Genomic DNA, 13,542 nt, shown 5'->3' with positions numbered 1-13,542 from the left:
CATCAAAATGCAGCATCAGTGGCACTGTGTGAGACCTCTAGTACAATATGTGCACCTCTAAAGAGCACAGCACGATTTCTGAAAATGTAAAAATCCAGAAGGAGATAAAACCACTATATTAAAACCTGAGGCTTTTTATTGGAGGTTTTTGAAATTCATCTGGTCAGGGATTGCTTGTATGGATTACAGCTAGCCCCTAGGGTAACAAACATGGTGTATATATGAGCTGTACACCTGCTACAGTGCTGAAAGGTTCAGGGAATGGAGGCTTGGAGCATATGAAACAGTGCTTTCTTCTTTCATGTCATTTGCTTTCCACAATCCCTCTACTACTCAAAAGGCTTTACTCCCAGTATGTTTTTTAATACCTTCCCCAAGTTTAGCAGTATTTTTTCCTGTATCATTTTCTCTCTGACATCCCTTCATTTTGAATCCCCCATCTGTTCTCTTTAGAGTACCCAGCTGAGATACTGATAGTACTCACAGAGTTCAAAATAATGACAAAGATAAAAGAATTGGCAGCTGAAGCAAAAACATGAGTCACTCCCAACTTAAAGTTTACCCGATCACTGTGGAATTGTTTTCTTTTTTAATGTCCAAAGACACAACTGAATATATTTCTGTCAAAGCTGAACAGGGAGCCTTTGTACAAGCAGGTCCAGTTAGTACTTGATGAAAATGAGATTCTCAAATACAAACTGAAAATAAGATTTTACACAAATTAGTCTTTCACACCAAACTGCTAATAAATCGTTTCATCGTCACAAATCACTATTCTCTGATCTGGGAAACTGTCTTCTTTCAAATGCATCTCCTTAATAACAAAATAGCTGATTGTGGAAGTACTGTGTAAGTATTCATTTCACTGATTATAAAAGGAAATCGTGTCTTTGATGGTTCTGATGATCACAGTGGGCGTGAAAAGAAAAAATTAATTTAAAAGTGGCAAAGCATGATATTTCCTGACAGGAACAGAAAGATTAAGGGTGGGATCTACCCTGTCACCTCCCATGAACATCCTGCACAAATCTTTCACACCACTCTTTCTACTCTCTCATCTGTGAAATGTGCTTCATGGCACAGATAGGGTGTCTATTGCTTTTAATTTGCAGGGCAAAGACACAGAGTAGAGAGAGGTAAACAATAAGGAAAAAGCACAGATTTTCCCCATATGGCATTGCTGCTAATTTGAAATAAGAGAATGCAGAGTATAATCCAATTAGATTTGGAGCATTCAGAAACAGAATCAGTGAACGGTGACGTATGGAAATGTGAAAACACTGTTTGTAACCGCTACAAAAGTCAGATAAAGCCAAAGCAATCAGTGACTGAGGAGATACTTAATAAGAATGTATCACTACTACTACTAATTGTTAATGTTTTAGTTTTCACTTTAAATCTGACAAAAAATTATATTAAAAAACAGTGTTGAAGTGTAGCAGAGAGACCCTTTAAGGTGACAGTCAGCAGTCATGGTGAATCTTTTTCATTTGGCGGCAACCTTTAAGGCCCAGATAGCAGGTCATTCCCTAATGTTCCTTAAACTGCAGTGTACCAGTGTGAACCTGGTACAGCAATTACTTTGACAAGACAGACTGTTTTTGTCTGTGCACAGAGACCCCAGAAGATATTTAGCAATCTAAATAGTCAACAAAAGGTTATTTCAGGGCCGGAACCCTCCTATTAAACTGGTGTTTAATGCATAAACAGATTTAGCAAGACTCTAAACAAATATTTTCTACTTTGGATAATAGATAAAAGTAAGAGGGCATGAGCATCCTCTGTCAAATGACAGAAAAGTACGTGGACAAGTTCAGACTATCGAACTTTGCAACTTGCTCATCGTTAATGAGAAGGTTAATGTGCCAGGGCACTGAGTGAATTAAATTTATTTGCACTTGAACTAATTAAATAAACATCAAAATGAAAAAATGACATGTAAAGAAAACTCATGAAAACTTATGGAAGCATAATTTGTTTCCAGAAAGGCCACTGAGATCATCCGGGGGGGGGGGGGGGGGGGAATCAATCTTCTATCTTATACAGATGGATATATTATAAAGGATTCTTCAGATTTACCTCCAGATACACAATATAACCATCCCTCCCAAACAGTGGTCACAAATCAGTCCAAATGTGTGGTAGTGGGCACATCTGCCATATTGAGATAATCCATCCCACCTCACAGGTGTGCCACATCAGGATGCTGATCTGACATCATGAGTAGTGCACAGGTGTACCTCAAACTGCCCACAACAAAAGGCCACCCTGGAATGTGCAGTTTTGTCTCACAGCAAAATGCCACAGATGCCACAAGCAATGAGGGAGCGTGCAATTGGCATGCTGACAGCAGGAATGTCAACCAGATCTGTCGCCCGTGCATTGAATGTTCATTTCTCAACCATAAGCCGTCTCCACAGGCGTTTCAGAGAATATGGCAGCACATCCAACCGGCCTCACCACCGCAGACCTCGTGTAACCACACCAGCCCAGGACCTCCACATCCAGCAGGTTCACCTCCAAGATCGTCTGAGACCAGCCACCCAGACAGCTGCTGGAACAATTGGTTTGCACAACCAAACAATTTCTGCACAAACTGTCAGAAACCGTCTCAGGGACGCTCAACTGCATGCCCGTCGTCCTCATCGGGGTCTTGACCTGACTCCAGCTCGTCGCCGTAACAGACTTGTGTGGGCAAATGCTCACATTCGATGGCGTCTGGCACGTTGGAGAGGTGTGCGCTTCACGGATGAATCATGGTTCACATTGTTCAGGGCAGATGGCAGCTGAGAATGTCCCAGTTCTTGCATGGCCAGCATACTCACCGGACATGTCACCCATTGAGCATGTTCGGGATGTGCTTGACCGGCGTATACGACAGCGTGTACCAGTTCCCACGAATTTCCAACAACCTCGCACAGCCATTGAAGTGGAGTGGACCAACATTCCACAGGCCACAATTGACAATCTGATAGACTCCATGCGACGATGTGTTGCACTGCATGAGGCAAATGGTGGTCACACCAGATACTGACCGGTTCTGGGTCCCCAGACCCCCAATAGCGCAAAAAACTGCACATTCCAGGGTGGCCTTTTGTTGTGGGCAGTTTGAGGTACACCTGTGCACTACTCATGATGTCAGATCAGCATCCTGATGTGGCACACCTGTGAGGTGGGATGGATTATCTCAATATGGCAGATGTGCCCACTACCACACATTTGGACTGATTTGTGACCACTGTTTGGGAGGGATGGTTATATTGTGTATCTGGAATGAATTTTAGGTCTCTACGTCCATCCCATGGGGAATGGGAGCAGTAACAAAGGTGTTGCGTTTATATTTTTGTTGAGTGTAGATAATGGATATTAAATACCACAGAAGTGAAAGTAAAAATTAATTAGAAACTCTTCCTGAATTCTAAATCATGGAGGTGGGAATCTGAGAGTCTACAGTAATATATGTGAACTTGTATTAGTAGTGATGAATTCAGTCTAACTTCATTTCAGAGAAATTTTGGAAGTAAAAAACTTGGCATTCTGCACTTGCCCTACTTCAAGTGTACATCTTCAAAAAAAGAAACAGTTTTTTTTTATGTATTTTAATTTGTCACATGACCCCAGAGGTTATGCTGAAAACACACTTTTAGTGTGTTTTTAAAATGTATTATGTCATTTTAAAATCTGGAAAAGAATAAAATTATACTTTTATGCTGTTTAAATGTTATTCAGTGAATAATTTACATAAATATTTTATGGATTCCCTGAGAGACATCCCGTTCATAATCTCTGGGGTTTAATAGCACACCCTTTGCAGCTATAACAGCTTTAACTCTTTTCAAAAGGCTTTCAACAAAGTGTGTTTGGGAGTTTTTGACTATTCTTTCAGAAGCGCATTTATGAGGTCAGACGCTGATGTTGGGTGAGAACAACGTATTGTATGTAAAAACGCATAGGGTTTAATAAATGCATTAAAATGGCACAATAACCTATCATAAAAACAAGAAAAAATGTCAAAAAAATGTTTACAACTAAAAATTATATTATTATTTATTAGGTACATAGCAAACTGAACTCATGTTTTTATGCCCAAATTTGAGCTTCAGGAATTAATCAAGCATAACACTTAACTACAAAAGTTTTTTTTTTCACCTCTTCAGGAATGCAAGCAAATAGCTGTAACTTGGCATCTTAATCAAAAAATAATATTAGCAATACATATATATTTTGAGTGACAATTTGATTAACTATTATAAAAGCACAAGTATAATTACCAATACTATTAATTTTGGGCAGCTCTGATATAACTCTTACATTCGGTGATGGTCTAATAAACTTGTTAAGCACTGCTAGAAATTATACAAGTAACAGGACTGAATGCTTTAGTAATACAATAATTCAGAGGCAAATAGTTATGTTTAAAGGTTAGTGGTAAAATGTCAGTGTCCTGATCTACACAGTAAATCATAACAAATTGCATAAAAAATAAACTGGAAATTTGAACTGAAATACACATTTGTATGCTAATTACTATGATAACTTCGTTTGAAGAAGTCAGCTAGATTTAGAAAGCAGCGTTTAAAACGGTAATATGGAGAGCAACCAATCCTAGAGCGCCACGTCAATATCTAGTTGCTGAAAATGTTGACGGCATTATTATGCGACATGCCAGATGGAAAACAGCAAGTATCTCGGATGTGACACTTTTTCAAGGGGATGTTGTTGTTTAATAAGTGAGTTAGAGGGGCGCAATTTAGGTTTGGGGTGTAGTTATCGAGAACCCAACTGTCAGTGGCTACGTGAGTGTCACCGCATATTTTTGAAGTGAAATATTTAGTTCGTAAATCCACTGAATATTGCTGGTTAGCGAGTAGCTGTAAGCCGTTAATTGAACGCAGGTTAACGGACGTTACCGTTGCCTGCCTCTAACCGCAACATGAGCTATGGATATGGCGGCGGTGGAGGAGGAAGAAGAGGTAGAAGAGGAGGTCGCGGGCACAGAGATGACAGCAGAGAAAGATGGGAAAGGGGAGGTGGAGGAGGCTCGAGAGGAAACATGTCCGAATTTGACCCGGATCGGGGAGGAGGTGGGCAAAGAGACCGTCCTCCTCCACACCTGAAGGGCCGTGAGATTGGACTGTGGTACGCAAGATATGGAGCCGTTAGGAGGAAGCAAGCTGACCGGAGATCGGTATGGACTGTGCTTGAAGTCATGCTCATTGTAAACATGGAAGGTCTGTCTGTATAACTGCAGTCACCCTGTTAGCAGGGGCGGATCTAGAGAAATTTTCTTAGGGTGGCATGAGGGTGGCAAAGAAATCAAATGGGGTGGCAAAATCAAAGCCTCCCCCCCCCCCCCCCCCCCCCCCCCCAAACACATATGCAGGTGGTTACATATGGTTAAAATGACTTAAATGCAGTAAGTATACACATTTTTCATATAAATATTTTCTAGAACTTAATTATTCTCTGTAGTCCACATAATTAAACACTTTAGTTACATAAAACATGTGAGTTTTGATTGTATGTACTGTATAGCCTGTATAATAAATAAATAAATATGTAGCCCAACAAGTATAAAATCCAGAAAGCTACACAACATGGGGCGGTTCATTTACAAACACAAGTCTAACTTAAGTTTCACACTGTTTTTTGTTAGAAAACAATCACATTGTTAGATGCTTAAATTACACAATATGTCAGAAATCTGCACTGTCATGAACAAAAATGTAAACCTAATTTTTCATGATTTGTTGGATCAACCCACAGAGGTCTGTAATACAACAGCCGTTTTTGACTCCTTTTGAGTTTATGTTTGTATTTCACCCTCAAATTGTTTCATTTTATTTTTTCCCCCTTGCCTTGTTTGGTGTCATTCTTTTCAGCTCAACTGAATTTAGTTGTTCTTTCACTGACATACTGCATTAGTATTACTGATCTGAAATCACACAAATAACTTAAAATCCTAGTAGCATTTTTTTTTTACTGTAAAAAAAACCACAGACATGTTGAGTAAATTTTTATAACCTGAAATGCAAATATAAATTGTACATTTTGTAAATGTATACAACTATTTATCTAAAAATGCAGCCAATACACCTGCTGTTTTTTTTTTTTTCATTTTATGCAACCATTTAAAAATATTACTAAAACTAAAATGAGAGAACAATCAGGTTTCGCAATAAGATGCCCCACAAATGATGTGTGCCAGTAAAAAAAAAAGTTTGTCCACCAAAAGACAGGAGAGCAGCACGGATAAATCTGCAGGCCTGACAGCAGGGCCCTATTTCAGGAAGCCGGTTTAGAAAACTCAGAGTGAAAAACGATACGCAGGGTTGAGTAACCCCGAACTGTCCAACTCGGAATATTCGGTTTCAGAAAGGCTGATAACAATTAGTTCAATCAACGCGGAGTTGCTTTAACCCCAAATTAAGCGCGCGCACGAGGATACATAAAGCCCTGATTAGTGGAGCACAGATTAAGCGAGTCACCATGGAGACGGAGGGAAAGAAGGCGCGGTCAATGTATTTTACAGCGCTTGAGGCCGAAATTCTGATGGCAGTATATGCCGATAACATGCAAATTTTGCAGAAAAAAAGTAACACAGGCTCAGCTGCAAAAGAAAGGGAGCATGCATGGCAAAACATAGCCGACAGAGTCAATGCGTGAGTGTTAATTTAAACATTGATCTAGGGATTTCCCACCCATTTAACACGTTATTTTATTATATTTTATTTTTTATTTCATACATTTTATTTTGTGATGTGATGTGAGTGCAGGTGCAACCCAACAGGCCCCAAACGTTCCTGGCAGCAAGTAAAAATGAAATATAAAAATATAGTCCAAACAGGTAAGGTGTAATTGTATTATGAGCCATAGTGCTTGGTCTGTTTGTCCGATGTAAATCAATTGCAGTTAGAGGCTACATTAATTTCCCCTCTGTAAGCACTTATTGAAATTATCTGAGCATTACAAGTACATATTTGCTTACTCTGTATGCTCAAATGTGGCCCGTTATGGCCACTAGAAAAAAAGCGGAGGCCCGAAAAACAGGTGGGGGTCCTCCACCACCACCACTCACAGAGCCTGGCCACTTGGCTTCCACATTTGTGATAATGTTGGCAGCATCACATATGATCTTCACAGTGCAGAGAACACAAATTAGCATCCATTACTAATAATGAAATAATTTGTTAGTTTGAAATGCTACAGGGAACTATGTACCTGCACATTAATGCTGTGGAAAGACTTCCTGTTCACATAGTCTCCTTCATTTACTGAAGGAGCAATGATTGGAATGCGAGTGCCATCTATACAGCCAATCACGCATGGGAACTGTGAAAATAAATGTAAAATTTAAGCAGTAGTTTAAGTATCACCACATCATGAATTAAGTTTTGTTCATCCTGCTACCTGCAATTTTGTGGCATCCCTCTTTGATAAATCTTGTGGGTCTATGACCGGGGAACACCACAAACGAGTACAGGAGACGTTTCAGTGCAACTGTAACATTCCTGACTGCCCGACAGACGGTAGCCTTGGAAACGTGCTCAGCGTCACCAATATTATACAGAAAGCTCCCGTTTGCAAAAAACCGAAGTGCGATACAAATAATATGTACAGAACTGAGAGGATGTCCACGATGTGTCACATGAGCAATATATGGCCTGAGGATGTTATTCAAATAAATTGTAGATTGTGCTGAAAAACGGTAACGTTCACACAGGAAATCATCAGGAAATGATAAAATGTCCAAACGCGCTCTAATCACTCTCTCCCGGCGGAGAGCTCTGCGGAGAATTTGGGCTTCAACATCTACTGGCTCTTCAAGGAAGGGACACGCCATGTCTGACACTTCCTACTGTCAGGTTTCCGACAAAGAGGCGGAGAACGTCAGGGTTAGTTGAAGTAAACCTGCTAGGGGGCAGGTTAGCTTCACGGAGTGTGTCGTCATAGTAACTCACTCAGAATTAATCTAAACTCGCTTTGTGAAACCGAAAACCCAGAGTTTTCGTTAACTCAGGGTATACTTACTCAGAGTTTGCACTAAACCGGCTTCCTGAAATAGGGCCCAGGTGTATCACTCTGCTGGTTTTCTACTTAGTGACAGTGTTTACACTGCAATGTGCCTTTGTGAAATTCATTAGTGCCCTCACTGACACACAAAACAAAACGACTACACAACAGAATGCAGAACTACACAAGACAACCCAACACACTAAGTATACACTCCACACTAAACGTCACAAATGGCTACATCTAAAAACTCTCTCTAACTCGCTGTCTCTCTCTCTCCCTTGCTCGCTCTGTCTCGCTGCCGTTACCGTCACTCCTAAAACTTTTCCCTCTTCCTAAACAACCAAATCCCACGTGTTGACTTTTTTTTTTTTTTTTTAAATTGGTCGACATGGTACATATTTCCAGCGATAGGAAAGAGGTGGCTTTTTTCCTTTCTTTACTGTTTTCGCGCTGTCCTTACAAAACGCTTAAAACACACACACACACACACACACACACACACACACACACACACACACACACACACACACACACACACACACACAAACGTGACGACAGTATTTAGAAAAAAGCGTGGCTTATATATATTATTGTAACTCTGGATTTACTGGCCTGTAATTAAAATTTAAAAACTTTGAAGTCCAAACTTTCAATGTGGGCTGAAATAGAGACCCAGCGTGGCTGCAACTTGTTGCTATGTCAGCTTAAAATAGTCATGTGATTTAGAGGTGCAGCGTGTCGGTGGACCACAGGGGGTTCATAACACTCACCTTCATTCCATTTCCAGAGTGTAACATCCACCCACCTGTGTAAAATCCGAAATTCCCATGGTGTTGTTCAGAATGTGCTCTGGCACAATCATAAGCATCGCTTGCTACTGAAAACAAGGAAAAAGCCGGTCCTGTTGTGGGCTGAACCATTTGTTAATGGTGGAGCGGGGGGACACTATGCAATATATACAGTTTTAGCATTTATATTCACTGTTGACTGTAACTACGCTCAAACTGTTAATGCTATCGTATTGTAATTAACAACACTGTCATATGCAAAACTGGGGTGGCAAGGGATCATTTTAGGGTGGCACTTGCCACCCCATGCCACCCTTCTAGATCTGCCCCTGCCTGTTAGGAGCAGATCTTTGAGCACATCAAAGTGTGGGAAGCTGATTGGAAAATTGCTCACTGTGTGCACAGAAAGTATTCACACTGATCTGAACATGGGCAGTAAGTCACATTTTCCCCTGCTGGTTAACAGACAGTTGCTTGTACAATATATAAGAATGGTAATAATTATATATAAAATATTATTAATAATAATACTAATAATACAAACACACCACCACCACCATCATTATATACTGAATAAATATCCAATCTGTCATTGTGTTTAAAAAAAAAAAAAAGGATTACTTACACAGCACAATTCAAAACTACATCTACAACAGTAAGTATTTCTGTTACATATTTATCTTCTTACATCAGGAATTAGTCCGAGACAGGTCCCTGTCTTCAAAGTGTTAATGAGTAGTATTTTCTTTTTCAGTGGTATAAAGGGAAATTTGGAAAAACACTGTTGCAAGGTCATAGCTAACTTTCCTTTTCCCATTTGCTTGTGCAGCGGGCAGTGGTCCAGATGGATGAGGCAAGAGAGCAACACATTACCAAACTGCTTAACTCTGTCCAGAATGACCAGCTCGGCCCAGAAAGGGGCCGCAGGGATGAAAGAGCCTCGACCTCTGACAGCTGGCAAACAGCTGCCAGGGATAGTGCCCACTGGTGAGAGAGGCTTGTATAGCTTTATCAATTGTCGTTACTAACTTATAATGAATTAATAGGAAAGCTAGACAGAATAGTAAAATTTCAGTTATTTCTTCCCCTTTGACTGCTGACATCATGACTAATTTAGTGTGTTTATCATCATTAGTTACTTTGATGGGGATTTGCCTGAAGAGGAAAAAACTAAGACTGAGGTCAAATGGGAGGAAGAAGAAGGTAGTCCAGGCCAGAAGAAAGCAACTGGCAAATCACAAAGGTAACTTTGTGTAAAAATGTGTGATTTTTTTATTTTTTTAAATCATTTAGAAATTCTGCAGAACAAATAGTAATGTAAGGTTTTCCAGGTAATATTGGATGTTTATACCGCTGAATGTTTTTTTTTTTTCTTCTAGTCACTCTACAACAGCGGTTAAAGATGAGCCGCCAGATCAATGGGATGAAGAAGATCAGGAAGAGGAGGCGGCGAAACCAGTTATTAAAGATAAGGATCTGGAGTTCTTACATCAAGAAGTAGTCCGAGACAGGTCCCTGGATGACTACTTGAAGAGAGATCTGCAGAGTAAGAAATCAGATGGAAAGTACAAAGAAATGCTGGTAAGAGTTTTCAGTGGTATAAAATCTAGGTTTAAGTTTCTAGCATGAACATATTTATTAAAATAGCTAAGGTGGGGACAAGGTGGGATTTTTTTGGTAGTTTAGCATGTTTAGTGCCTTTAGATAACAACATTACTACTATACTAGTCATTTGTTGTCAATTAATGTCCAAAAGTCCAATTTAATTAATTAATTAGTGTTTTTAATAAGAAAAATAAAAAGTAATGGGTTTCATTCAGTTGAAAGGTTCTATGTTTGGGGAAAAAAAAAAAAAAAGAATGTTGCCCAAATGCATTGCTGCATTGGCTGTATGTAAGTAGCTTTTGTTTATGTTTGTGTAAATAAGTAAATGTTTATTATATTTATACATTTAAATTGTTTAGTGCAAAATTTTACTGTGGAAATAGGTGTGCAAAGTTTAATTTATGTACAAGATGATGTGTAATGGAAAAGTCTTCTTACCAAGTATTCAATCAATTTATCATAATGTTATCATGCTACATCATTTCAAGTGGTTACCACTGTATTAGTGAGGTACTGCGCAGAGTCAGTATTTATCTTTGGTTATTAGAATTGGATAACTTCTGATGTGCTAGGACTGTTCCCATTATGGAATTTTTCTTTTTAAAGTATCTGTTCCTAATTTTATTGAATTTTTATCTCATTATTTTACTCCTCATCTGTTCTTTTTGTCTTCAGAAATTCAGGGAAAAACTACCATCTTATGGGAAAAAAGAGGCAAGTATTTCACATGCAAATGTGCTTTTATCATGAATCACTAGTTCTGCTAAGACTTCATTACTGGTTTTCAGATTTGATTTATTTATTTTTTTGTTATTGTTTGCTTTCCTGCCTCATCTGTAAATCACTCCTCTTCAACCTCCTGATCTCAGGAGCTGGTAACGCTGATCAATTCTAACCGTGTCCTAGTGGTGAGTGGGGAAACAGGATGTGGCAAAACCACTCAGGTCACTCAGTTCATCCTGGATGACTATATCAACAGAGGCATGGGCTCAATGTGCCGTGTGGTCTGCACACAGCCTCGACGCATCAGTGCCATCTCGGTATGTACTCTGCTGGCCTCTGAAGGATTATATGTTGTTGTGTGCCTACTGATTTTAATGTGGTTGCCATGGCAATGCTTCTATTATGCTGCTTCTCTATGGGATAGGTCAGGCAGTCATTTTTGATTCCTAGCAGACCTGTTGGTTCTCTGTCCAAGGCTAGCTTCTCTGCCATCAAATGTGTCTTTATAACCAATCAGAATTAGGCTTATGCATAGAGGCATCACTGTTCAGTGTTAGCTGTTAATAAGAGTGCATGCACATGTGCCTCTAAGCCACTGCATAGGTTAAATACTAAGAACCTTTGTCACTGTGAGCCAGAGAGCAGTGCAAATTTACACAAACACAGCACCATGAGTCCAGCCACACACACACACACACACAATAACAGTAGAGAACCTATGAAAGAATGTGATCTGTCTGTGAATGAATGCAAAGTACAAACTTCCACACTTAACTAAAATTAAACAATGAAATAAAAGGGCAAAATAATTAGTTTGATTAAAAAAAGATATGGATATATTTTTAAAATCTTTTTATTGTGGAAAATATTTGTCTCCTTCCTGATTTCTTGCATATTTATATTGAATAAATAAATGGCAAATGCACTGTTTCCTTACATCGCCCTTTTCTACTCTACACAAGCCTACATGACATGTCTCATTCACCTAAGTGCTTTCTATGTCCAAGGATACTATGGCATGCAGACTGGAGTAAACAGGGAACGAACCACCAGCTTTCTGACTAGTGAATGATCTGCTCTACTCCCTGAGCTATATTTCATAAATACAAAATGCAGAACTTGAGTGATGATTTTCTTTAATAAGGGGAAAGCTTAAAACCTGCATGGCCCTGTTCGAAAAAGCAATTGCCCCTTAAACATAACAACTGGTTGTTACTTTGATGACATAAAAATAATGCGATGCATTTGCATACAGCAAAATTTCGGCATCGCTCATATAGAAATTATTACTTTTTTGCAATACAATGCTGTCTCTCCTCTTAAATCCTATTTGTGTGTGTGTGCTCTTCCTATCAGGTTGCAGAGCGTGTAGCGGCTGAGAGGGCAGAAAGTGTTGGGAATGGGAATTCATGTGGTTACCAAATCCGCCTGCAGAGGTACACAACACTTTCGAGAAGTGCTCATGCTTAAAATTCTTTCTCCTGAAACTTGAGATCTGGTCAATGTGGAGGCCATTTGACTACAGTGAACTCATTGTCATGTTTAGGATGTTTAAGAAAGACCAGACAAAGATTTTCCATTTTTCCGTTTTCTAATTTTGATGAGCTGCTGTGAATTGTGGCCTCAATTTCCTGTTCTGAACCAAGAGAGTAGTGGCACTCGTGGCCCATCAGTTTTAGGCTGACCTGTTGTGCTTTCAGAGATGCCCTTTTTTTATTTTATTTGAGTTACTTTTACCTTCGTATTAGCTCGAAGCAGACTGGCCTTTCTCTTCTGACCAGCTAAGGATTTTCACCCAGAGAACTGCTGCTTACTGGATTATCTTTTTCTGACCATTTGCTGTCCATTGAAGATAGTTGCTCTCTTGGCCATGTCTACATGCCCGAATGCATTAAGTTGCTACTATATGAGCAAATATCTAATTGGCTGATTAGATATTTGCATTAACAAGCAGTTGAACAGTCATGCCTAACAAAGTGGCCAGGGATTGTATGAAGGTGAAATTAGGCTCACTGTATATTTAATTGACATTCTGTAATTGGTTTAGAGGCTAAGAAACCAAAAGCAATACTTATGTTTAGAAAGCTCATTTCCCTTAGATCTGATATGGTTAAGAGTCCAGCCACAGCAGGTTAAATTGATGGGAGCGCTGTTGCAGAAATCAGACTGTTTTATTTCCCTCCCTGATTACGTCTGTCTATTTCAGACTGAGCTTGCTGTTTTCAAGGTTGGCGGTAACAGCTGAGGCTTTGTGGTTTAGACTGAAGTTGGTGATATCAGCCAGCATGATCAGAGTAGGAACAGATTTAGACATCTTAAACACAGATTTTGACATAGTTAGCAGTTTTAACACATGACATATGTTATAGCTCATTAATATTTAAATTAAAAGCTTACTGAGCTCAGATGT

At 39.4% G+C, this 13,542-nt stretch overlaps 1 protein-coding gene across 2 annotated transcripts in view; it reads left to right on the top strand.

Annotated features, from left to right (window-relative positions):
* The first annotated feature begins 4,607 nt into the window (after positions 1-4,607).
* Positions 4,608-13,542, top strand: part of dhx36 (DEAH (Asp-Glu-Ala-His) box polypeptide 36) — a 30,365-nt gene continuing 21,430 nt past the window's right edge. Inside the window, exons 1-7 of one of the 2 annotated variants that reach the window (XR_015124701.1) lie at positions 4,608-5,188; positions 9,634-9,791; positions 9,940-10,047; positions 10,184-10,385; positions 11,085-11,123; positions 11,279-11,449; positions 12,489-12,568. Coding sequence is in view for 1 of the 2 variants with exons in the window: in XM_086261790.1 (XP_086117916.1) it covers positions 4,934-5,188; positions 9,634-9,791; positions 9,940-10,047; positions 10,184-10,385; positions 11,085-11,123; positions 11,279-11,449; positions 12,489-12,568 (1,013 nt within the window). In the remaining variant the exon portion in view is untranslated. The remainder of the gene's footprint in view (positions 5,189-9,633; positions 9,792-9,939; positions 10,048-10,183; positions 10,386-11,084; positions 11,124-11,278; positions 11,450-12,488; positions 12,569-13,542) is intronic. The other variant, XM_086261790.1, reaches the window with a different exon arrangement.

The sequence above is a fragment of the Aulonocara sp. 'chitande type north' Nkhata Bay genome, linkage group LG14 (genome assembly GCF_057382095.1).
Source record: "Aulonocara sp. 'chitande type north' Nkhata Bay isolate Kocher_YH1m ecotype deep benthic linkage group LG14, A_spYH_male_GT1.1, whole genome shotgun sequence".
NCBI classification, from domain to species: Eukaryota; Metazoa; Chordata; class Actinopteri; order Cichliformes; family Cichlidae; genus Aulonocara; species Aulonocara sp. 'chitande type north' Nkhata Bay.
The sequence above is the reverse complement of the archived record's forward strand: the minus strand, read 5'-3'. Positions and strand labels throughout refer to the sequence as shown.